The sequence below is a fragment of the Argentina silus genome (assembly GCF_951799395.1).
Source record: "Argentina silus genome assembly, chromosome: 16".
Lineage (NCBI taxonomy): Eukaryota > Metazoa > Chordata > Actinopteri > Argentiniformes > Argentinidae > Argentina > Argentina silus.
Genome location: NC_139670.1, coordinates 9460081 through 9484742, shown reverse-complemented (window position 1 = coordinate 9484742; position 24662 = coordinate 9460081). Strand labels below are relative to the sequence as shown.

The window sequence follows — 24662 nt, the reverse complement described above, 5'->3', positions numbered from 1 at the left end:
GATTTTGGCGCAACTGCTGAGCTCATTCTAGTTCTCTGGTGGCGCTGTCCTCCGCTAGATGGAGACGTATAATCACAGCTCTCTGCTACAACCTTTTCTGATCAGGAACTGAGCAGCATCACGGATCATCAATGGAGCATCAATTACATGTCTCAAAAACGCACAGTTTATGTTTGGGGGGGGGGGGGGGGGGGGGGGGGGTTACAGAGAAAATGAGAATAGCTTTTTTTAATGGGATATACACACACAAATGTTTAACTTCTGAGTTCACCATGCAACTCTAGAACTGTATTATTTGTTACGTATTTTCTTCTCTACTTTTCCACTGATCACTGTTATGTGGCAGGTCTGTAAACCTTGTCAGCGTTTTACAGAGGATTGCAGCACCATAGACTGAAGCACACACTGCCGCTCCATAAGCAAGCCACACACGCCCTCCCTCATTTTCCTAAATTAAACACGGAGCTATTTCCTCAACTTGTTCTCAGTGATGGGGCGGTGATGATGCTACTGCACGATTTTTACCTTCATTCAATTAGTTCATATTTGTGCCTATCATAATGTTGCGAGTTGTTGTAGAATCTGCCAAAGGTCTACCTAAAAAGAAACTTGGAAGTCCGGATCCTGTAACATCTATTGTTTTTAAAGGTAAGGAAGTTTTCATTGTGTCTGCAAATCACTCTCAGTATTGTATTGGATTCCAAGGCAGCTCCAAAACTCTTGATGGTCTGCTTTATGTTATTCCTGTCACCTTGTAGTTGTACTACTAATGCAGTTCCAGAATAGGATAGTATGGCACTAATAAGGTACATTAAACAAGTCTACTTTCAGATGAAAAGAAGAAAACCAAATCAATTTCCAGTGAACTCAACCCAGTCTGGAATGAAGTAAGTATAGCTGTTCACACTGATTAATCTGTTCAAGCATGTTTTTATCCTTTTAGGTATAAATATATATTTATTTCACTTTGTTTGTCTAAGGTGTATCGCCTCCCTTCCCAGTCTTGTCAGAACTTGCCAACCCTGATTTTGTCTACAGTGCTCTGTATAATATCACTATTGCCCTCCACATAGGCTTTACAATATCAATATGTCTGATTTAATATATGATATGTAATGTATTTCAGCTCCTGGAGTTCAATTTGAAGGGTTCTTCACTTGATTCCTCATCGTACATAGATGTGATTGTGAAAGACTACGAGACTATTGGCAAAGATAAGTAAGTAGCCCCCAAAAGTCGCTCGCCTTTACAAGCTGTGCTCATCTTGAGAAATAAAAGGATTAAGGATGGACAGAAAACCATGAACTCTTGGTGGCACAGTTTATGCCACCTAAGTGAATCAGCAGATATGCTCTCTTTGGATGGAGAAGCAAAGGGCTGTGTGGTCTCTAATGAGATTTGGAGAAGTGGCTTCTCAGTACTTCTCACAACCTATAATTAGCAATAAATGTTGCTAAAAGCAGTCATTAGAACTACTAGCCAGCAAGTCACCTGAGAAAGGAAGAGTAAAGCAGCTCTTTTTTTCTACTGTCACTAACTGATTCTACATTCTACAGTATGCGTGTCCAATCCCTACTATCAATAAGAACAGTGATAACACTGCAGTGCATTCCTGGAGTAATATTTTTGGAAAGATAAGTTAGCACAACCCAAGCTTTCCGGTGCAAATGCCATTGCCAGGCCCCCATGTAGTTAGCGCCCACACCCTACTTGCCATGCTTAGACTTGTAGCAGTGTGTGGGAGAGGTAATCTGTCTTAGGCAATGATGTATGAAAAGCTTTTTGTTCTCTTTGGGGTGAGTGAGTCTTTTTGATAGGGGAAAGGAGAGTAGTCAGAAGTCATTCAGAATGAGAATGTCAGGAGAGGTTGTTGTCTCTTTTTAGTTTCCATTCACAGAGGGAAACATATGGCATCAATCTGGATTCAACCACAGAGAATGTTTCCAACGATTTAGTAATTAAAAGGATCACAGCCTTGTGTACATACTGAAGAAACACATGTCAAACTGTTTTTTAGTTGAATTAACTTGGTAAAATGTATTTGCATTGTGTGTATTATTAATACAGCACAGTTTTGCAACACAATGCAGTCAAAACCAAGGGTCTTACTTCTCATTTTTTGCAGCTGAATAAGTATGAGTAAAGTTTTCCATCGGGCTAGTCTGACACACTCTCTGCTGATCTGGGGAAGTAGAGGGGACTCCACTACTGCATATGTTTTCCAGGGACTGTTATGGTACTTTGTAACTTAGCAACTTGGTAGACAAACGTTTAAGCATGTGTTTTCCAATCTTATTAGATTTAGGAAGGAATTTCTCAAATGACCCAGAAAAAGATATACAAATAAGAGATATATGGATCCGATTTTGTTGGGAAACGCTGATGTCGCAGCAATTACAGCTTAGGTTGGTCAATTTTGTCATTATATTTGGCATTAAGTTATGTCTCTGTTGTAATGCTAGATGATTCATGCTATATGTTGTTGCCTCAAGGCATTGGAACAGGATAAATGTCAAGGATGTCTGAGTGAGCAGGGCTGTGTGCCAATCCAGGAAGTGGCTTCCTCTTTTCTGTACTTGATGACTGGGTTAGTATAAGCAACAGCTCCAGCTAGTTTCCACCATATTGTTTTCACCTATCCAGTCGTATCAGATCTATGAAGGATCTGAGTGAAGTGAATGTGGGTAGAGGGAAGAGAACATGCCCTAACCCCTATATCCCTGGATACTTGTGTAGATTTGTTCAATAGGTTTAAACAAGATTAAAATCACACTCAGCCTATCAGAGGACATAGTGGAGCTACCACCATCATAACAAGCTACCACCATCTTAACAAGCTACCTAATATTTTCATATCTAAAGTGTCAAGGGTTAAGTGTTTAGTCTAAGTGTCTAGGGTTAAATGCCTAGGGGTTGTTTCTGGACAGGAACCATTTTGTTTATTACAGTAGCAGGATGGATTAGGGACTAACAGGCCCACAAGTAGTCCTATTCATTATTTAATTGCAGGCAGGGAGAGAGAAGTCTCTAAAAGAGGCTGGCTTTGTCATCTTAACAAAAACAACTCAGATAATTTCGTCATGACAGTGTTGAAACTCTCCACGCCAATTGTTCAGTGAGTCGCCCACCCCTTTCACAATTGTTGTTTCAACTATTGCCCAGAGTTTTTCTTGGTCCAGCCCTATGGTTAAGGAAACCTCATGGCCCTTCTCAGGCAGTACAATCTCTGTTTAGCCATGTTTGTTTTCATCATTTGTTCTAAAAAGTGTTTTATTAAGTTATCACAAAGAATGTACCATTGTCATAAGGAAATGACAGATCACCCTCAGCTGTATTAGACTGCATTCCAGGTTGATAGTGTCACTCTGTGGAGAATCCCCGATTCAGCCTCTCAGATGGAGTGCAGCTCTGAATGCTGCCAAGGAAATAGCATGTTGTCCACAAGCAGAATGGCCGGTATGAATTGTGAAAAAACAAATTACAATGGGAACAGCAGCCATCTGTATTTTCAGTAGTACTTGTATCCTGTCTGTAAAACTACAACAACATTGTGGAAAGAGGTCCCTGTAAACATTGAGAATACTGTAACTGATTATTACATTGATCATTTTGATTGGAGGTCTCAGTCTCAAGTATTTTGAACGGTTGCATTTTGTCATACTTGACATATCATGACATATCAATTACTGTAATGAAACTTTTCAGTTCTAAATTCTAAAAAGGCTGTATTTAAACCCACAAAAAACAAACTCAATATTTCCTGGTGTGTATTTGCGCCCCAGAGAGGACTGTGTGATGATGGCAGAGCACTGGCCTTTGTAGGTGTGTTTGACTGCGTGGGTTTGGTTTGTTAGCTCTAGGAGGCCTCTCCCCTGTGCCTGGTTACATTTAGTCAACCCAGGGCCTTTCCTCTGTACTGTTCAGTCTTAAACACCCGGATCACTGCTCTTACTGATGACTGGAATCTCTGTGCTCAGAGAAGTCAGTCGTCTGAAGCATCATAATCAGGGCCAGGAGTTTTTCTGTATTGATCTTGATCTCTTTTCTGACATGTTTTATTGCCCCTCAAAGTATTAGGGTCCTCTCTCTCAGGTGTTTCATTTGGTTATCCATGCCAACTAACCACCCTTGTTGACTGCCTTGATCAAAGATTGCTGTCATTAAACGATTAAAAGTTATACTTATACTTATTCCATCCTTATCTTTACAGGTTCCTTGGCTCTGCTAAAATCTCACTGAAGGACCTTGCAACTGGTCAAGTCAAATCTCTTCCATCCAAAAATGTAGCTCTTTCCAATGAGAAGGGACAGGATATTGGAGTAAGTGTGTCCCTTTTTGCAAATGGAAAGTAGCTACTCACCTACTCTGTTCATCTGTCAAACTGTGTTTAAGCACTGTCTATGAATGCCTCGTCTTGCCTTTCCCTGCTAGTCCAATCTCCCTTTTAATTTTAACCATCTTTAATTTTAACATTTTCTAGATAACTACAGTATTACCGTGAGCACCAATAAGCTTATGTGGTTTCCTGTTTTGAATTTGACATCAATCCATTCTAATAAGTTGACTGACAAATTCAATTAACTAACCACCCCATTCAGGCTACAATCAACCTCCTGATTGGCTACGATCCTCCAGCCAATGCTGTGCCAAACCCAAATGACCAGCAGGAAGGAGATGGCGCAGCAGGGGACTCTGGTAGGTCATGTGGCCTTCAGCACTTCAGTAGCATTGTTGTTTGTCTAGAAGATGGACCTCTCTGCGCTCGATGTAATGGATGAATACTTTGACCATAGTTGTTACAAAGAGATGTGCGGTACGTTTGTTTTCTCTTTAGCCCTGTGCAGAACAGAAATAATGTTATAATGTTATTTCCGTTCTATCTATGGATAGTTTCAATGATCAGAATGTGAAAGAAACATGAAAAAGCTTTAATATTGACAATGACAGGAATGTGTGTCGCATGCCTTTTCTTATGTCTGATAAACATTTTCATTGATTTTGTACAAGCAAGACTAAATACAAACAGAAAGCACCACTTCAATAATGTACAGCTCATGTAAGAAGTAATATGCCTGTTTATAGAATGCAGAGGACTGTACTTGTATCGCTACTTCAGAGGAAGCTGGTGGAGGTAGAAATCGGAGGATGGGCTCATTGTAACATTTCTCATTCCATACTATACAGTACAATGAGCCCATCCTCTGATTTCTACCTCCACCAGCCTCTACTGCGCTACTTATACTGTATGTTGAGATACTATAGAATTCAGAGTGAAGAAATCCCCTGTGACCACTGCAAGTTGGGTGAATGTGGTGTTATCTATGTGTGTACAGTGGGAGGTGAGGAGGGTGATGAGGACTTTGCTGATGGGGGGCAGAGTGGTTCTGCTGGGGGAGCCTCCTCCCCCGGCTTGCCTGGGAACTCCAACCTAAAACTGGTCAGGAGGAACAGGAAACGCAGCCGTCCTCTAGCCAATAAACCTCAAGACTTTCAGGTGAGTTTCTTTATAGTCACATACTGGTAATGACGAACCTCTGAAAGAAGCAATTGCTTTAAACTAAGGATGGACTCTTACATGCAGTTATTTTTTAAGCATGCTGCTTTTCGAACTCATCACTCTAGTCACAAGTGTTCTGTAGTAGGCTACTGCTGGTTTACATGGTGGGAATGGGGGAGATACTATGTACTGTAACAGCTAATGTTTGGTGAGCTTTCTGGTGCATAATGGCTGCCGTGGCATCACCCCGGTGGGTGCTACACATTGGTAGTCACTGTCTGAGTTTCCCATACAGTGCAAAGGACTTTGAGCATCTGCGTAAGTTGGAAAGGCGCTATATAAATCCAAGCCCTGTTTTAGGTGTTTCTCACTCTCTCACCACCTCTGTCCTTCAACAGATCCGTGTCAGGGTCATTGAGGGTCGACAGCTACCTGGGAACAACATCAAACCTGTTGTGAAGGTGAACGTTGGTGGACAGACACACAGAACTAGGATCAAGAGGGGAAACAATCCGTTCTATGACGAGGTACTGTATCAGTTTGCATACGTTCAACCTGACTTGGTATGTGTGTCTTGTCAGATTTCTAATTATAGCTTCAACATACTGTATTACCCTGCATATCTGAAATTCTGTTTTCTGTGATGGATATGAAGCAAAAGAATATTATATTATACCATATGTTTCTTTTCTTTACAGATTTTCTTTTACAATGTCAACATGTTGCCATCAGATCTGTTTGATCAGCACATCAGTTTTAGAGTAAGTTGAACTCAACTACGGTGTTGATGCTACAGTATCTGTTTAACATGATCCCTACAATATCTATGGCATTCCCATTATAATGTGCTCCCTCTCTCTATTGTAGGTTTATGACTCCTTCTCTCTGAGAGCTGACAGTCTGATGGGGGAGTTCAAGGTACTGTCTCTCTCTCTCTCTCCTTCCCTTCTCTCATTAAACCATTCAAGGGCTCACAGCCCAAAAGAGTCCAACATTGTGGCATTACACTAGATATAGTGTCGGTAGACATCGGTATTTACCATGTTGTTTTTGCTTCTTCTACATCACAGGTGGATGTAGGCTTTATCTACGATGAACCTGGTAAGTCTGTAGAGATGTCTCACATCGCATTTGCATGTGTGTCATTTACATACAGAAGTTTCTAATCATGTATATTTGTGTGTGTGTGTGTATTTGTGTTTCTATTGTGTGTTTGTGTGTGATCTATCACAGCTCATGCTATAATGAGGAAGTGGCTGCTGCTGAACGATCCAGATGACTCAAGCTCGGGGGCGAAGGGATACCTCAAAGTCAGCCTGTTCATTGTAGGGGCAGGGGACGAACCGCCGGTAAGACTGGCTTTAGATTAGGTTTAAATCTCCATGTCCCTGTAAGCACTGCCCATGCGTCTCTGAACTCTAATAGATTAGAAAGCATCACCTTATCTGATGATGGAGACGGTGTGGTTGGAAGCATTCTAGTAATATCATACTGGTCAGAGCTCAACTAGGATATATTCTTATTCGATTTTGATGCTTCGATCAGTGTTGGATCTCCTGTATACAGCACAATATAGCTGTGTGTGTGTGTGTGTGTGTGTGTGTGTGTGTGTGTGTGTGTGTGCGCGCGCGTTCTGTAGGTGGAGAAGAGGGAAAGCAACGATGACCATGATGACATTGAGAGTAACCTGCTCCTGCCAGCGGGTGTCACCCTGCGATGGGTCACCCTGTCACTCAAAGTGTTCCGGGCCGAGGACATACCCCAAAGTATGCCACTCGTATAAAATAGTTGACTTGATATGCTGCTTATGTTGTTCACATTCTATGTGAGTTATACATATATCCATATACCATATCCTGGTTAGCTTTCTGATAAGAAATGAGCATCTGTAGGCCCTATCTCTGATTGTTTCCCATGTGTTTTTCTGTTTAGTGGATGATGCGTTTGTCCAGTCTGTAAAGGAGATGTTTGGGGGGGAGGGGAGCAAGAAGAATCTGGTGGACCCTTTTGTTGAAGCTCAATTTGCTGGTAAAAAGGTACTCTACCGTGCTCCCATTCACATTCCTCCTCTCAGGGCAAAAGGTTCTGGTGTTCGCATTCCTCTCCTCACTTAGCCTTGAAGCAAGGGGAGGACCTGATTGATGACTACATAAACATGTGTGGATTTGTGAACATTTATTTTTTGTTGTAGCTTTGCACTCAGATAATGGAGAAGAATGCCAACCCAGAATGGAACCAAATGCTGAATCTTCAGGTCAAGGTAAAAGTCACAAGCATGTTTTAGATATTTCACTTTTACTATAGTTTGATGTTGTGGAGACTAGAGTGTACAATCACTCTGCACATTAATAGCAGATGTGTGCTTTAGTAAATGCAGTAAAAAAATCGTGCTGTCATGTTTACTGCAGTTTCCCTCCATGTGCGAGCGCATCAAGCTGACGGTCTTTGATTGGTAAGTCAACAGCATCTCCTCCTCCTTAACACACAATGATGTAAATGCACACATTTTAATCACTCCATTTGGACTTGCGTCATCTCACCTCACTGTTTTGTTATAGCATGTTGGAGTTAACCCTTACAAGAAAGAAGTGCACCAAAGTATACATCTTTAGTATACTTCAAGTGCATACTTGATGCATATAAAAGTCTATGTAGAAAACGTTTCATAAGGACAATGTGTGCTGTAGTGGTCCCCCTCTGGGTGCCTCTGTAGTTTCTCTGCTGACAGTGAGATGAAGCCAAGTGTAGAGAGTGTGGTCAGTAAGGCCGTGTTTGGTCTGGGAGGAAACTAACATTACTGTATGAGTCAGCCTGCAGAGAGGCACTCCCTTTCCCAGCCCGGGATCCTGTTGGCAGAGACCGAGTTGAACTCAGTCTGCTATGGGGAAACTGGGAAGCCAGAGGAGTGGAAAGGTTAGGAAAACTGTGTGTCCCTCGAATGTGTTGAAAATCAAATCCCTCTTCAGAAACCCATTGGATAGGCATCAGCACGATGGCAAAAATTCCACCAAGCATAGCAAATCAGAGGGCAAGGTTCAGGTTTTTTTCCATACAAGTGTCCCCTAGGGTGAAGGGGGATGGGTTTTTTTCTGGAGAGGGCCCATAGTTCAATGAGGTGATAATTAATGTTATTTTGATCTTGCATGTTTAATGCAGGGACCGCCTGACAAAGAATGACGCTATTGGCACTACGTACTTGAATCTGGCCAAAATAGCATCCTCTGGTGGAGAAGTTGAAGGTAAGGTGCAGGAGGGGTCATATATTCTGCTATATTTACTATAGCAGTAATATTTACTATAGTGGTGTAGTACAGAGGTAAGTGTCATAGCAAAGGCTTTGAATACTTATGTACATGAGGTATTTCAATTTTAATACATTTAATACATCTAAAAACCTGTTTTCGTTTTGTCGTTCTGGGGTATTGTGTGTGGATTGATTCTTTTCATTTAATCCATTTTAAATTGAGTCTATAACACAACAAAATGTGGAAAAAATGAAGGGGTCTGAATACTTTCCGAAGGCACTGTATGCCCATTGATTTCAGTTGTAAAATGAATTGTTAATCTTTCCATTTGTCTGGCCTATTTATTGATTTCTGATTTACCATGTTTTTCTTCTTGAATAGACGAACATGCGGGATATGGGGCTAATGAAGGATATGAAGGTTGATATGGAGTTTTAATAGATGCTCAATTCATTCTTAATGTATCATCCTGTGCAAAAATCGGTCTTTTTTTATTAGAAAACTAATATTATATTTTTTCTATTTTTTTTTAGAATTTGCAATTCTGTGATTTAGTAAAAGAAAATCACAGATCCAATATTTGATTAAATTAGCATACTGTAGTAGCAGCTACAATTGTCATCCAAATTTAACACCTGATCTGGTTTCTGCACTGGAGGAATATATTGGATTGGCATGAGCTGCCCGTCGTTTAACCATTTACCGTCGTCATCACCCCACTAGAGCTTGAAACTCACTTTCTGAATGTATTGATAATGATATTATCAATGATACGCGAGCATTACTCATCTGCAATGTTTGTCTGTGCTGTCACAAACCGCAGTGCTCTAATTTTTCTGAATGAAGCATGAAATACATTAAAGAGATTCTAGAGGATAATTGTATATGTTCAGCCACTAATTGGAGTTTACGAGCCAAAAACAAGTCCCTGAAATAGACAAAAATATTGGCAAGAAATGACCTGATCGGACAGAGGGGCACATCTCCCCACTCCAATGAGCAAAAGCTTATTTTGAAAATATGTTTTGGCCTTAAACTGAGGACTGCATGGTCTAATGAGATAAGAAATTCATTAACATTATATCATTAACCATACAGTCAGCACTTAAGCCAAAACTAGCATCTCTTTAATGTTAAAAACAGCATATTCCTGTGTTTTCTCCCCCCAGGCAGACATGCATTCTGACTTGTGCGTGCTTATAACTCATCTTATAACTTATACTGTGTGCTTATAACTGCTCAGTCATTCAGTCCGAGATGTTCTTCTCTAACATAGTAAACCAACTAACCACACAGTTATGTGTAGCTCAGTGGAGGCTGGTGGAGGTAGGAATCGGAATCTATTCCATTCATTACCCATCCTCCGATTTCTACTTCCACCAGCCTCCCCTGGTGTAACTCCTTTGGATACATGTTTACAGTACTGTTTTGGTGTTCTTCTCAGGGAAGACTGGTGAGTCTGAGGTGGGCTTCCTGCCTGCCTTTGGCCCCTGCTATGTGAACCTGTATGGTAGTCCCAGAGAGTTCACAGGCCTCCCTGACCCTTATGAGGAGCTCAACTTTGGAAAGGTGTGTCCTACTATTAAAAGAAGCATAGGATTATTTTTCTAAATTATACTGTACACACTGACCATCCAGTATACCCTTTTCATACTACTGTGCTGACCCAAACTGCACAGTGCTGGCTAGGATATTTCATTTTTTACATGGTCCTTTCCAGCACAGCTCCAGCAACTATAAAGTGGCCATTCTAGTACAGTATAGCTCAGCTTGGTTCAGCTCTGTAGTGTGAAAAGGGTATTCATTATTTCACTGTACTATCTATGTTTTGATTGTCATTATTCTGATGATATGATCCCTGTTCTTGTCTTGACAGGGTAATGGAGTCGCCTATCGGGGGAGAATCCTGATTGAGCTCTCCACTAAACTGGAAGGCAAGGCTGATAAGACTGTGGAAGAGATCCCCAGTGATGACATCCTGGTGGCACAGGTACTGTACTGCAGCCTCGCTGCTTCATAAGAACACTGTCCATCATTTAATAACAATAATAATAATAATAAAAATGTTATTTATACAGCACCTTTTTAAAACAATGTAACGGTGCTTTACAAATAGATAAAACAGATATATAAAAATAGAAAATAATAAAACACAACACATTAAAAAGAATAAGGGCATCATCAATTAAAGGCTAGTCTATAATTGTTGTTTTCACAAGCACACTTTAGTATTTATTATTAATCAAAATAAAATTATGTAAATTAATTATCTATGATTTAAAAAAAAAAAATAATAATAATAATTTAAATGTGTATTTACTTTAATTACATTGTCCAATGTTACTCTAACAGAAGTACCAGCGGAGACGGAAGTACTGTCTGTGTGCAGTGTTCCACAGCGCCAGCATGCTCCAGGAGCCTGGAGAGCCAATCCAGTTTGAGGTCAGCATCGGCAACTATGGCAACAAACTGGACACCACCTGCAAACCACTGGCCTCCACTACTCAGTACAGCTGTGCTGTGTTCGATGGTAAGGAGTGGCCAAGTTTATCTTGGATATCATCCCGCATTCTCATTCTATTTGTTTACTGCTTGGTCTCTCCACAATATTACTTTAGGGAAATGTAAAAGTTATTTTATTTTGATTAGGTAACCACTACTATTACTTGCCCTGGGCTAACAGCAAGCCAGTCGTTGTTGTTACATCATTTTGGGAGGACATCAGTCACCGTTTGGATGCAGTGAACATTATTCTCTACATAACTGAACGGCTGGTAAGAAAAGATGTGTATGATATTTTACATAATAGCAGCATAAACAGATATAATGATGACAGTAGAATGTCTGAATAGTGTTTGTTGAACTTATAAGATGCTCTTCTATGAGACGTCTAACCCATTTACTTGTTTAAGCAATCCAACATCACTGCGATGAAGACGGCCATCTTGGCTAAAGTCTCAGAGGCTCGTCTGGCAGAGATCTGGCTGAAGCTCATCAATCTAATGATCGAAGACCTCAGCAGGTAAATCAACAGAAACATTTACATTAATCAATTATTGACTCACTAAAACGTTGCTTTTCAAACCCCTTTGCTATTGGCTATATTCTTATTTGTATTCCATCCATTCTATTCATCCTATTTATACATGAGTTTTTGTTAGTGCTTTTGTTAGTGCTTGATAGACCAATCCCCCCCGTGTGACAGTCTCAGATTGCCAGACCTGGAGGGCAGGCCCCACCTGACAGCCCTGGACATTCAGATCAAGAAGCTGCGTGACAAGGCCTGGGAGAGCATCATGGAGGGGGCCAAGCGTATGAGGGAAGAGGCCACTGATGTCAAGGACACGCTGGGGGACATCGAGGACTGGCTGGACAAACTGAAGCAGCTTGCCGAGGAGGTAGGAGGAGGACAGAGGAGGGACAGTTCCTCGGGGATGTGAGCGATGTGACAAGCTGTGATCTAGAGTCTATGATAGTCAAGAATTGTTTAACATTTTCACAAGTTGAGTTAATGTTGTGCTCCCATTTGATGTTCCTGGTGATGCCTTCTAATATGTCCCTGAGAGTATTAATAGAGTTCTCCTGAGTTTGGTCGCATTTAGTTGTGTCAGGAGTCCAGAGTGTTGTTGGTCAACTGTCTCTAGAACTGTCTCCCCTCTCTCTAACTCCTCTTCTTTCCTATTTTTTGTCTGTCTCCCTCTCTCTCTCTTCTCCTTCTCTCTCTAGCCCCAGAACAGCATGCCAGACGTGATCATCTGGATGCTGAGAGGGGAGAAGAGGGTGGCCTGCACCCGTATCCCCGCCCATCAACTCCTCTACTCTACCTACAGCGAGCAAGCCTGTGGACAGTTCTGTGGCAGGAGCAAGACCATCTTCATGGAGGTACACTAAACTACTACACTATCTATGTTTCTTTTTATGTTTCTATGTATATTTTATTCAATGAGGTGAGTGCTATTGCAATGCAGATCCCTTGGGGAGACCCTCATATGAATCATATGAATACTGGTTCACTCCTGAATACTGGTTCGCTCAGAGAATCAATGTCAAAACACGATCATCCTGTGCACTTCACAGTTTTTTTTTTACCATGATGCCTTCCTTTCTCACCTCTCTCAGTACCCCATGGATAAGAACAAGGGGTTGAAGGTTCCGGTCCAGATCCGGGTCAACATGTGGCTGGGCCTGTCAGCGCACGAAAAGAAGTTCAACACGTTCTCAGAGGGGACCTTCAGTGTGTTTGCTGAAGTGGTAAGTTTGTGTTTTAGATGACTCACCTGTGCCTGTTTAGCGTGTTGACAGTAATGGAATAGAGTTGTGTATCAGTGTTCCCCTTAAATTACCTGTTTCCCCCCTTTGTAGTATGAGAACCAGGCCTCAGTGTTTGGGAATTGGGGAACGACGGGGCTGGTTGGCCGCTACAAGCACTCTGACGTGACAGGCAAACTGAAACTCAAGCAGGAGTATTTTATGCCTCCACGGGGCTGGGAGTGGGAGGGAGACTGGTTCATTGACCCAGCGAAGGGGTGAGTACTGTAGTTCGGCCTACTCTGTTTTGATATGACTGTTTTATACAGTGGCGGAAATCAAGTAATCTACCATCCTCATCACAATCAAAGGAAATGGGCCAGTTCTGCCTCACCCTCCCCAGAGAATGTTAAAGCAGCTGCCAGCTTGCTGTTTGTTTGCTTTATTTCTCATGCCATTATAGGTGGAGCATTGACAGCCCAGCTTTAAAAATAAAATGTTGAGCTCTCCCAGATCTTTTTGAGCTGGTCTTGACTTGTATAATGATCAGACTTTGGCTGAAATAATCTTTGGAAAACCTTCAATTGTTTGAGAGGTGCAGTTGATTTTGCTTGCTTGGTGCAACTGGTGGGCAGGATTTGTACTTTTTACATTGGGCAGAGAAATATTTAATGTACAGTACTTTCAGAACTATTTAGACCCAGGTCTCATAATGATATTCTCTTGCTGCACCAGTCTGTTGACAGAGGCAGATGCGGGACACACTGAGTTCCTGGACGAGGTCTTCCAAAACGATACTCGCTTCCCTGGTGGAGAGTGGAAGCCTGCTGCTGAGACCTACACAGATGTGGTTAGAGGCCTACACATACACACAAACTAGCTTATTAGTGGACTATCGAAGAGGTCAAAAGTCCTACCCATGAATCCTTATTCTGATTACAGATGATATAGACAATGAATGCTTGTGAAAAGCCCTATCTAGTCAGGCCCTTGACCCTCTGCATGGCAGGGCAGTAGCTGCTGCTGGTTATTCATTGTAGGTTACTGAGGTGCTGTGTGTCTGTATGTTCAGAATGGGGAAAAGACCCAGAACCCTGGGGAGATTGAGTGCCCTGCTGGCTGGAGCTGGGAGGATGAATGGACCGTGGATGACAACAGAGCAGTGGATGAGAAAGGTCTGGTCTAAAACAGTTATCTTAAACCACTCTTTGACATTACTGTCAAAAGTAATGTTTAATTAAAATGAATACGTCCATCAAAATGAACAACATATTTAATTAGAGTGTCCATCAAAATGAATGTGTGTGTGTGTAGATCAATATGGACATTATGTTTGAGGTCATTGAGTGTCTTTTGTGTTTCTGTGCCTACAGGTTGGGAGTACGGGATTACCATCCCTCCAGATGATAAGCCCAAGTCCTGGGTGCCGGCAGAGAAGATGTACCATGTCCACCGCAGGAGGAGAGTCATCAGGCCCAGGAAGAGAACAGCTGCTGCTGGCTCAACCATGGAGGTCAGTAGTGTAAAGTGGACAGTTTATCTTGTGAATAGACAGTGTTGTGGAAATTCTCCACTGTAGTATTGCAGCAAATGTGAGATTCAAGAGTCAAAGGTCTTGTTTGTAATGACTAGTACTAGGGCAGAGGACTCAATCGCACGACTTGGGACAAAACCTTATTCCAAAAGAGTGGAATAGAGTTCGATACACAGGTAGACAATAGTAGGGAGGCGGATAATCCAGGAAGGGGGGTAGGCAAAGCAGGGTTTGGTACACTGGTAGGCAGATCAAAAATCAAGCAGATAATCCAAAAAGGGGTAGGCAAAAGGCGAAGTCAGAAATATTATCAGATCAAAAACCAAGAATACACTACACTATGAAAGATCGCTGGAACGTTTGACATAACAATTTTCGAAATGGAGATTCAGAGAGGATGTTAAGCACTTTGATGCAGACCCATCTACATAATAATCCACATCGCCGTTTTCTAATGGTTCATCTGATAAATCTAGGTATACTGTACATTGTTGGTTTATTGCTGCTAAACAGTCATGGGGTATCCCCATCCTCCTCTGTGAGGAGAAATGTAGCTGGATTGAGGGCTGTGCATCTTACAACAGTGACAGTTGCAAGAGATAACAGAACATTGTGGTAGTGGAGGAAACTCACCCCCGACAGATGGCTTGTCTTGTTTGCTAATAATATTGAGGCTCTAGAGTGTGGCAGTTCTAATGGTTGATAACACACAAACGGCTGTGACTGCAACACTGCTTTTGCTGCAACTGCTACTGCTTTTTGACAATGAGGAAACCCTTGAGCTACAGCATCAAGTTTGAAAGGGAGGTATGCTATAGGGCGTAATATATCACCATGTTTTTGCATCAGTACAGAGGACATAAAACCATCTTTCTCACATACAGCCTGGATGAATTTCTTATTTGGGTCAGGCAATCCTAAGGTCGGGGCCCCTGTTAACATAGTTTTGAGTTTTTTGAAACAGTCTTCCCCTTCTGTTGTCCATGTAACCTTATCTGCAGAGGCTATTTTTTTTGCCATGTGCCATGGTGTACTATTTTAGCATTCAGGGATAATAAATGTACTGAAATTTCTAAAAACCTGTTTTCACTTTGTCATTCTGCGGTATTGTGTGTACCATCATACAGCAGTATTCTGTCTAAAACAAACTTTTCATTATATATTCCCGTCAGTGTTGGATTTGCAGAAGAGAGAGAGGGGAAGTAAAAGCTATGAACGAGATGTACTTTCAGTAGCATTTCCCTTCATAAAATGTACATGGACTGTTCTTTTGGATTTTCAGAAACGGGACCAAGGAGACCCCGAGGGCTGGGAGTTCTCCTCTCTGATTGGCTGGAAGTTCCACAGGAAGGAACGTTCCTCTGACACGTTCCGCCGCAGAAGGTGGAGGAGGAAGATGGCGCCTGCCGACCGCCTCGGGGCCTCCGCTATCTTTAAACTGGAGGGGGCGCTGGTGAGCAATTGCATAGACATGGAGGTTACCGTGCAGCGGACTATGGCTGTACCTCAATATTCTACCATTGCTTCCTTTCCTTGTCTCCTTTCTTTCATTTCTCTTAAGTGAAAGGACTAAATAGGTATCCAATCCAATATCATTTAACATTTGAGGGAAGGACACACGGCTAGGAAACTAGTAAAGACTTTTGAGACACAGTTACATGTAGAGTACATGCACAAATGAATGATTGATTAGTGATTCAGCTTAGGCTGTGTTCTGAGGAACTCTTGATTGTCTCTATAGGGGACTGATACAGATGAGAAAAGCTCCAGCAAGACAGACGCCACCAAGTTCTTTGGTGCCAACACCCCCAATGTGTTCTGCTCGTTTGACCGTGAGTGCCTTATTTTACTAATATTTTACATCTGTTATTTCTCCCACTATTTTTATTTCAATACTGACTTTTACTGGTGTTTTTTCTCAATGTAGGGTCTTACATTTACCACCTCCGCGTCTATGTCTACCAGGCTAGAAACCTAGTAGCGATGGACAAAGACAGCTTCTCTGGTAAGCTCATGACATCATCTCATAACCACCATTTGGTTGACTGTGAGTCACACACACACACACACACACACACAACACATAGTTTAGTCACTCACAAGTGAATATGTGACATACTGTGCAAAAACAGGCAAGGTATTTTATTTTTTATTACCCATTGTGTGATAACTAACCTACAAAACATTTGTATTGCTTTGCCATAGATCCATATGCACATGTGTCCTTCCTGCACATGAGTAAAACTACAGAGACCATGAAGAGCACCCTGAACCCAACGTGGGACCAGACTCTCATCTTTCACGATGTAGAGATCTACGGGGACCCCCAGAACATGGCACACCGTCCCCCCGACGTGGTGTTGGAGTTCTATGACAATGACCAAGTGGTTTGTGGATTTGTGGAATAGACCTATCAGTTTTACATACATAAACCTCAGATTCAGAATGTATACTAAATTTCATGCAAGGACATGAGTAAGCAGTTAGCAGACCTAGCAGTAGAAGTAGCATCCGCAGTGGAATGGTCTGTATTAGATCTCATTGGAGGACGGCAGGCAGGCTCTTAGAGGTTACCTCCCTTTACCTCACTCAGGTAAAACGTGTTAACCGTGGTCCGTGATTGTCATCCTGGCTGTAGTATATATGGTTAACTGTCATCTCTGTGCTCCCCAGGGCAAAGATGAGCTGCTGGGCCGGAGTGTGTGTGTCCCCCTGGTGAAGCTGAACCCTGGCATGGACCTGGCACCCAAGCTGCTCTGGTCTCCTGTCATCCAGAAGGGCCAGCGGGCAGGAGAGGTGCTGGTGGCTGCTGAACTCATCCTGAAGGACAAGGTATGAGAGCTGAATCTTTACTCCCAACAACCCATGTTCAACTTGAGCGGCAACAGCTACAGTACTGTATTAGATGTTGATCATCAAAGTTAGTTGGCTATCTTAGGGTCTCAAATTACTTTATTGTGTTGTAATAAAGTTGTGTATAACTCCTGTTCCCTCTGTCTGCAGGGTAATGACACAGACCTCCCCCTTGTCCCTCCCAAGAGGGGGGAGAACCTCTACATGGTGCCTCAGGGGATACGACCTGTGGTCCAGCTCACCGCCATTGAGGTGAAATATATTACCTCACAAGTGTCATTATATCCTACAGAAATTGCAGGTTTACCACAAATTACCACATCCAGAATATTATTGCATTTTCAGTAAGATGTGTCTGTGTGTTCCAGATCCTGGCATGGGGGTTACGCAACATGAAGACCTACCAGTTGGCCACCGTGTCCTCCCCCAGTCTGGTGGTGGAATGTGGAGGAGAAATTGTTCATTCTGCCGTCATCAGGAACATGAAGAAGTGTCCCAACTTCCCTGGATCCGTCCTCTTCCTCAAAGTGGTATGAACTCCTTAGTTTCTAAGCAGATCTGAAAGCTAAGTGGCACGTGTGTGTTTTCTTTCCTTTGCTATGTTTCGAGACAGTGCTAATAAGCTACACTTTTGCTTGTATCCGCTCTCACTCAGACGAAGTGAGTGAAAATTGTAATGTGAAACATGAAGGTTGTTTTTTGCTGTGTCCTATAGCTCCTTCCCAAAGAGGAGATGTACACCCCTCCCATCGTGCTGAAGGTGATCGACCACCGGCCTTTCGGCAGGAAGCCAGTGGTTGGCCAGTGCACCATAGACACACTGGAGGATTTCCGCTGTGACCCCTACATTGCCAGGGCTGACGTGGCCATGTCATCCAAAAGTAACTATAACAATCTCGGAGGCTCATGTATCAATACATACTGCCACCCTGTGGTGAAATGTCACATTGCAACAAATAGGCTAGAGACCACAAGTGTGACTAGAAATGTTCAGACTGAAGTTGGTTTAGTCTTATTACTGAACAAAAGGGGAAATTACTTGAAATGGCAGATTAGGAACAACTGTAGATATATTGACATGTTTTGTATTTGCCAGTGGCTCTGATGATGGCCTCACCTTCTCGGGACATTGCCATTGCCATGGAGGACAGCAGGCCTCTGCTTGAAGCCCAGGTATACTCTCGTCTTCTGAATGGGAAATCCCTCCCTATCTCTCTTGCTAACCTTTCCTACACAATGTCCCTTCTTATTTGCTTGAAAGATATTTCCATCTTGTTGTTGTTTGTATTAGGCAAATACTGTATGGTTTCCGCTTCACAGTATGTTTATTGTTCTTCATAACCGATGAAGAGGCATAACAAGTGAGTGAATTTCACTCTGGCTTGCAGTTTGTGTACGGTATATCAGCAGCAGTCAACAAAATGGCAGCCACCACTACTGTTCACCTTGTATGTATGGTCGCCTGTAGCTCAACTCTTTAGGCTGGGCGAAAATCACACTGCCACTTTGAGCTCATATTCACTTGCTTACTGATTTCAAAATTACCTGCACAATGCAATCAATACAAATCATTTACTTGAATTGAAATGTCTTTGATGTCTTCCCAGTTCCACTATGCAAATGACTACAAATTGGGACCATTGTATTCAATCATCCACGGCCGTGCATTCACAGATTTTTCAACCGGGAAATTAGATCACCAACTGGGATCATCAATCAATAACATGCACTTGTTAGACTGTAGTCTAACACCCTATGAAGCACCTTGATTAAATTAGTGTTTATCAGATTTTCTACTTTGAAATTACATTATGTTTGCATTTATATTGTTGTCGATATTGACTTGACACATTGTCAACTTTGTTTTCCATTGCATCCCATTCCCTTCCCTAAAGCTTGCAGAGAAGGTGAGACTTTTCATTTATCTCTGTAATTCCCCATTAGAAACATACTGCAATGTAGTCCTGACTCAGGGAATTGAATTATATTATATTCACCTTTTCACTTCAGGAGAAAGAGACGGTTGATTGGTGGAGCAAATTCTATGCTTCGATTGGAGATCAAGAGAAGTGCCGCCTTTACTTAAAGAAAGGCTATGACATCTTGAAGGTGAACCTTTATCTGATGACATCTCTGACACAGTCTCTACACCTGTATCAAATGTAACTGTCTTGCTTAGTTGGTATTGAAGTTTTGTATACATGAATAGCAAAACTATAAACCTCTCCATGTGTGTTTTCAGGTGTATGATAATGAACTTGAAGACATCACTGAGTTTACTGGACTCACTGATTTCTGCAGCACCTTTAAACTGCAGAGGGGGAAGAACGAGGATGGGATCGATGACCCATCAGTGGTTGGAGAATTCAAGGTGGAATAGCAGTTTGTCCTCTTTATTTCACAAATCTTTTTGGATTAAATTAAATGGGCCACACCACTCAGTTTGTTGCATCGTGCAGTTGCTGACATCTAATGGTGAAGGTGTGTGTGTGTGTGTGTGTGTGTGTGTGTGTGTGTGTGTGTGTGTGGTGTTGTAGGGCTCTTTCAAGGTGTACCCTCTGTCAGACGACCCTGGTGTGCCTCCTCCTCCTCGTCAGTTCCGGGAGCTGCCTGAAAGCGGGCCTCAGGAGTGTCTGGTCAGGATCTATGTGGTCCGAGCCATCGACCTGCAGCCCAAGGACAACAACGGCAAGGTAGTGTCAGTGAACTACTCTCTCTGAGTCCACACACATACAGATTAGGGGAGGCTGGTGGAGGTAGAAATCGGAAAACAGGCTCATTGTAATGCATGGAATGAGGAATGATATCAAACACACTGCCATTCCTCATACCATTCCATGCATTACAATGAGCCCATCCTCTGATGTCTACCTCCACTCGTACAGATCTATAACGTAAGACTCTCTATGGACTCTATAGACTACATTGGTTGCCTCTCTTCCTGCTCTCTTTAATTAATCTCTTTTGCACACGTTTTGATATGAACATTTCTTACGATGTTGTTCTCCCCTTTCAGTGTGATCCTTACATCAAGATCGCATTAGGAAGGACGTCTGTAGAAGACCGAGAGAACTACCTACCAAACACTACCAACCCTGTGTTTGGAAGGTAAACTCACACTCGCTTGAAAGGAATTGACCACGAAATGCTGCTGCTGGAAATTGACCATTGATTGACCATTGAGATGTTGTCACTGCATAGTAACATTACTCAGTATACTTCTGTTTGTCTCCCTCTCTGTAGAATGTTTGAGTTGACCTGCTTCCTCCCTCAAGACAAAGACCTGAAGATCTCTGTGTACGACTACGATCTGCTGAGCCGCGATGAGAAAGTGGGAGAGACCGTGATCGACCTGGAGAACCGCTTCCTGTCTCGCTTTGGCTCCTACTGTGGCCTACCTCAGACCTACTGCATGTGAGAATGGATGCATCTGATTTCCTCCGCTTTTACTCCATTCATTCCCCTTCACAGATCTGATGGGATCGGTAAACGTAATATGGTGGAAACTAGGTGTAGCGATTGCTTACACCTACCCAGTCGTGTCAGATCCATGAAAGGAGGTGAAGGGCAGACGGAGGAGATATGTTCGAGAATGAAATGCAGCCATTTTGTCCATCCATTTCTTCCCAAATCTAAATGCCCTTTTCTTCACTGATGGGTTGACTATAACTGGCTGTGTTGATCTCCCATTGGTCAGTTCTGGGGTCAACCAATGGCGTGACCAGCTGAAGCCCTCTCAGATCCTGCAGAACGTGGCCCGTCTGAAGGGCATCTCTCCACCCAGGTCTGAGGACAACGGCAACACACTGTCATTTGGCGGCCAACAGTACACCCTGGCTCAGTTTGGTAATGAATATCCTGATTTTCTTTTACTTTACTTTATTTGTCCCCTGAGGACAATTAGTATTAGGTCTGATGAGTACACACTGTTTACACACACACTGGGTTGAAGTGGTTTGGTGTTGGGTTGTGTGTGACTTGAGGTAATGAATGTTTACTTCCTATATTCAGAGGCCAACAAGGTTGTCCATCAGCACATGGGCCCTACCAATGAACGCATCTCTCTGCACGTGCTCAGAACCCATGGGTTGGTGCCGGAGCACGTGGAGACCAGGACTTTGTACAGCAGCTTTCAGCCTACTCTCTCTCAGGTTAGGATCCATGGTTTTACTCCATTTTAAATAAAATGTCATTTACATATTTAATTTGGCTTTACTTAACCTGGACGGGCAACAGTTATCATAGTGTTATGAGATCCATGAAAAAACATCACATCGTCCAGCTGCTTCCATTGTGTGTTTAATTCGCTTATTCAGGGACGGCTTCAAATGTGGGTGGACGTTTTCCCCAAAAGTCTTGGTCTTCCCGGACCTCCTTTTGACATTGCACCACGCAAGGCAAAAAAGTAAGAAGCATTCCTTCCATATGCAATATTTCAATGTGACTTTCATATAAACGTCTAATTATGATTAATGTTTCTCCAATAAGGTATTTCCTGCGAGTTGTCATTTGGAACACCACTGACGTTATCCTGGATGAAACCAGCATCACTGGGGAGAACATGAGTGATATCTATTGCAAGGGGTAAGTCTGCTGGAAAATGATATGGATGACACAACACTGCTATTATAACATACTGGCATAATACTGTTATTACCATGATGACATACTGGCATAACACTGCTATTACCATGATGACATACTGGCATAACACTGCTATATGATATGCTTTGCTTGAACACACTACAACCTAAATTAACTAACCAGTCAGTCTGTTCCCTCCTATGTCAGCTGGATGCCAGGTATGGAGGAGGACAAGCAAAAGACTGATGTACACTACAGGTCCCTCGACGGGGATGGCAACTTCAACTGGAGATACGTCTTTGGGTTTGAATACCTGCCTACCGAACAACTGTGTCTAGTCTCCAAGAAGGTGAGTCAAGGCTTGAGAGAAGATTAGGATTGTAGCAGAGTTGTTTGTAAAGATGCCACTCAGAAGTAAATGTCATTGTCCCTCGAGTCTTAAAGGCCCAATCTGGGATTGGTAGATCCATTTTTAGAATGTTAAATAAATGACATTCAGCCATTTGATTTTTGAAGCTTGTTTTAATCCATTGTTTGTAAACAATGTCATTGTAAACAGACACTGTATAGCTTAAAACATTGTTAAAACTGTCATTTTGATCTCATGGATGGTCAGTCCTTGCATCTATCGCTCTGTATATGACTTTTGAGAATGGTTAAATTTCTCCAGCCCCATCCCTCAGCTGTAACCCAAAAGATGTGGCGAATCCCAGAATACTACTGACACGCTTGCCTCTTTTTTTCAACAGGAGCACTTCTGGAGTCTCGACAAAACCGAGTTCAGAATACCACCTAAACTGATTGTTCAAATTTGGGACAATGACAAGTTCTCATTGGATGATTACTTAGGTGAGACACCTATTTAGCTGTACCCATTCTCAAGCTTTTTTATGAAACAAAACCCATGTTATCTTTGTCCTAATAGCGGATTGACTTGCTTATTAATAGAGACCTACAGGTACAATGCAGTGTTTTAATACCATTCCTCATTCCATTCCATGCATTACAATGAGCCTGTCCTCCGATTTTTGGCCTCCATCAGCCTCCCCTGACCTACAGGTATAATGTTCTGATGATCTTACAGGCACAGTGGAACTGGATTTATGTAATCTCGTCCAACCTGCCAAGACTCCACAGAAGTGCAGTCTGGGCATGATGGAGGTTATGGATACAACTCCACACAAATCAGAGCTGGCCAAGTCTCTCTTTGCCCAGCAGTCAGTCAGAGGCTGGTGGCCCTGCGTCACTGAACAGGATGGGAAGAAGGTCCTTGGTGTAAGTATGACTGAGAAGAGGTCACTTTGACTAACTCAATGAAAAGACATTAAAACTGTCCTGATCTTTTTCTACATTAACCTTGCAGTCAACCATGTTTTAAGTGTCTCTGAAGATATACTGTATCTATCTGTGTATGTTCTGTATAGGGGAAGGTAGAAATGACACTGGAGATCGTGAGTGAGAAGGACGTGGATGAGAAGCCTGCCGGGAAGGGCAGGGATGAACCCAACATGAACCCAAAGCTGGACTTTCCTAAGTAAGGGAGTACAGTGAGGCTGGTGGAGGTAGAAATCAGAGGACGGGCTCATTGTAATGAATGGGACAAAGGAATGAAGAATGGTATCAAATACGTCTGATGGATACCATTCCTCATTCTGTTCCATGCATTACAGTGAGCCCGTCCTTCGATTTCTGCCTCCACCAGCCTCTGAAGTACAGTGTTTCCACATTTCTGTTTAACTATTGTTCACATTTTATATTTGAAATGTGTCTCAAATGGAGCCTGAACTGTGTTTTCTCTTATCTAACCTAACAGGCGGCCTGACACGTCCTTCTTCTGGTTCACCAACCCCTGTAAGACCATGAAGTTCATAGTGTGGCGCAGATTCAAATGGATGTTTATAGGGCTGATTCTGCTGGTCCTCGTGCTGCTCTTCCTTGGAATCCTCTTGTACTCTTTACCGGTAAGAATAATAATAATAATAATTTAAAAAGTAATGAATAAGACTATGGTAAGAACAGGAGTAGGCATACATAATTTCACACATTTTAATTTCAACATTATCTCTGATTTACGAACTTGGAAATAATGGACTGATCATTTAATAATGACACTGACAACATGGATGTGATGCTTGATTGCTCTCTTTCTCTCATTCCAGAACTACATTTCAATGAAAATTGTAAAGCCATTCAAGTGAAACACCTTCAGATGATGACAGGAGAAATGTGACATTATCGACCAAAGTCTTCCAATATGTATTTTTGAACCAAAAAGACCTATTTTAAAGAACTATAAATGCTTTTAATATTTTAAATCTCTTAAAAACAACATTATGCACATTTGTTGTAATGTTATTTTCCCACTTTTACCTTTAATTGTTCCACAAGTTAATTAATTATTTTTGCATTTGCACTTGTTTCATAATGTGTATATATTTTTTGGGGGAAGAACTATTTGTATTCATTTTCTTTTCACAATATACACTTTATTCACAACTCTACCCTCCACTCCCCACACACTTACATAAACACAGGCACAGAGATTCACACATCATCCACACATATCACAAAACCATGGATGTTGTTTGTGATGTAGCAACACAACGTTAACACTGACTGTTTCAGATGTTTGTACTCCTTTTGTATTGAAATGCATCTATGTTCATGATATGATCAGGATATTAATAAAAGATCAACTGTA

General features: G+C 42.1%; 1 protein-coding gene across 2 annotated transcripts; it reads left to right on the top strand.

Annotated features, from left to right (window-relative positions):
- The first annotated feature begins 484 nt into the window (after positions 1 to 484).
- On the top strand, positions 485 to 24662 carry LOC310816943 (myoferlin-like). 2 transcript variants are annotated; one of them, XM_083687310.1, is made up of 54 exons: positions 485 to 648; positions 832 to 887; positions 1127 to 1218; positions 4211 to 4319; positions 4599 to 4695; positions 5334 to 5494; positions 5896 to 6024; positions 6196 to 6258; positions 6365 to 6415; positions 6568 to 6598; positions 6731 to 6846; positions 7137 to 7263; positions 7430 to 7533; positions 7689 to 7757; positions 7906 to 7949; positions 8654 to 8736; positions 9124 to 9162; positions 10187 to 10311; positions 10619 to 10732; positions 11095 to 11272; positions 11392 to 11516; positions 11655 to 11764; positions 11948 to 12140; positions 12469 to 12624; positions 12862 to 12993; positions 13105 to 13268; positions 13726 to 13840; positions 14063 to 14165; positions 14364 to 14503; positions 15807 to 15977; positions 16266 to 16356; positions 16452 to 16529; positions 16730 to 16911; positions 17198 to 17356; positions 17528 to 17629; positions 17746 to 17907; positions 18093 to 18258; positions 18474 to 18550; positions 19273 to 19284; positions 19388 to 19486; positions 19620 to 19748; positions 19915 to 20070; positions 20394 to 20485; positions 20621 to 20791; positions 21075 to 21223; positions 21389 to 21528; positions 21694 to 21782; positions 21866 to 21961; positions 22169 to 22310; positions 22711 to 22810; positions 23046 to 23236; positions 23386 to 23495; positions 23775 to 23922; positions 24121 to 24662. In XM_083687310.1, exons 1-54 carry the CDS (start codon positions 561 to 563, stop codon positions 24157 to 24159), a joined length of 6165 nt encoding a protein of 2054 aa, XP_083543436.1. In that variant the 5' UTR covers positions 485 to 560; the 3' UTR covers positions 24160 to 24662. The 2 variants fall into 2 exon arrangements, with proteins under 2 accessions (XP_083543436.1, XP_083543437.1); XM_083687311.1 differs by lacking the exon at positions 9124 to 9162.

What these genes read in the sequence shown, in the direction of transcription:
- LOC310816943 (XM_083687310.1), top strand. Translation starts at nt 561, where the DNA reads ATGTTGCGAGTTGTTGTAGAATCTGCCAAAGGTCTACCTAAAAAGAAA. An exon ending in AAGGCTATGACATCTTGAAG is followed by an intron (nt 19,487 to 19,619) that starts GTGAACCTTTAT and finishes GTGTGTTTTCAG; the next exon opens with GTGTATGATAATGAACTTGA. An exon ending in ACCAACCCTGTGTTTGGAAG is followed by an intron (nt 20,486 to 20,620) that starts GTAAACTCACAC and finishes CCCTCTCTGTAG; the next exon opens with AATGTTTGAGTTGACCTGCT.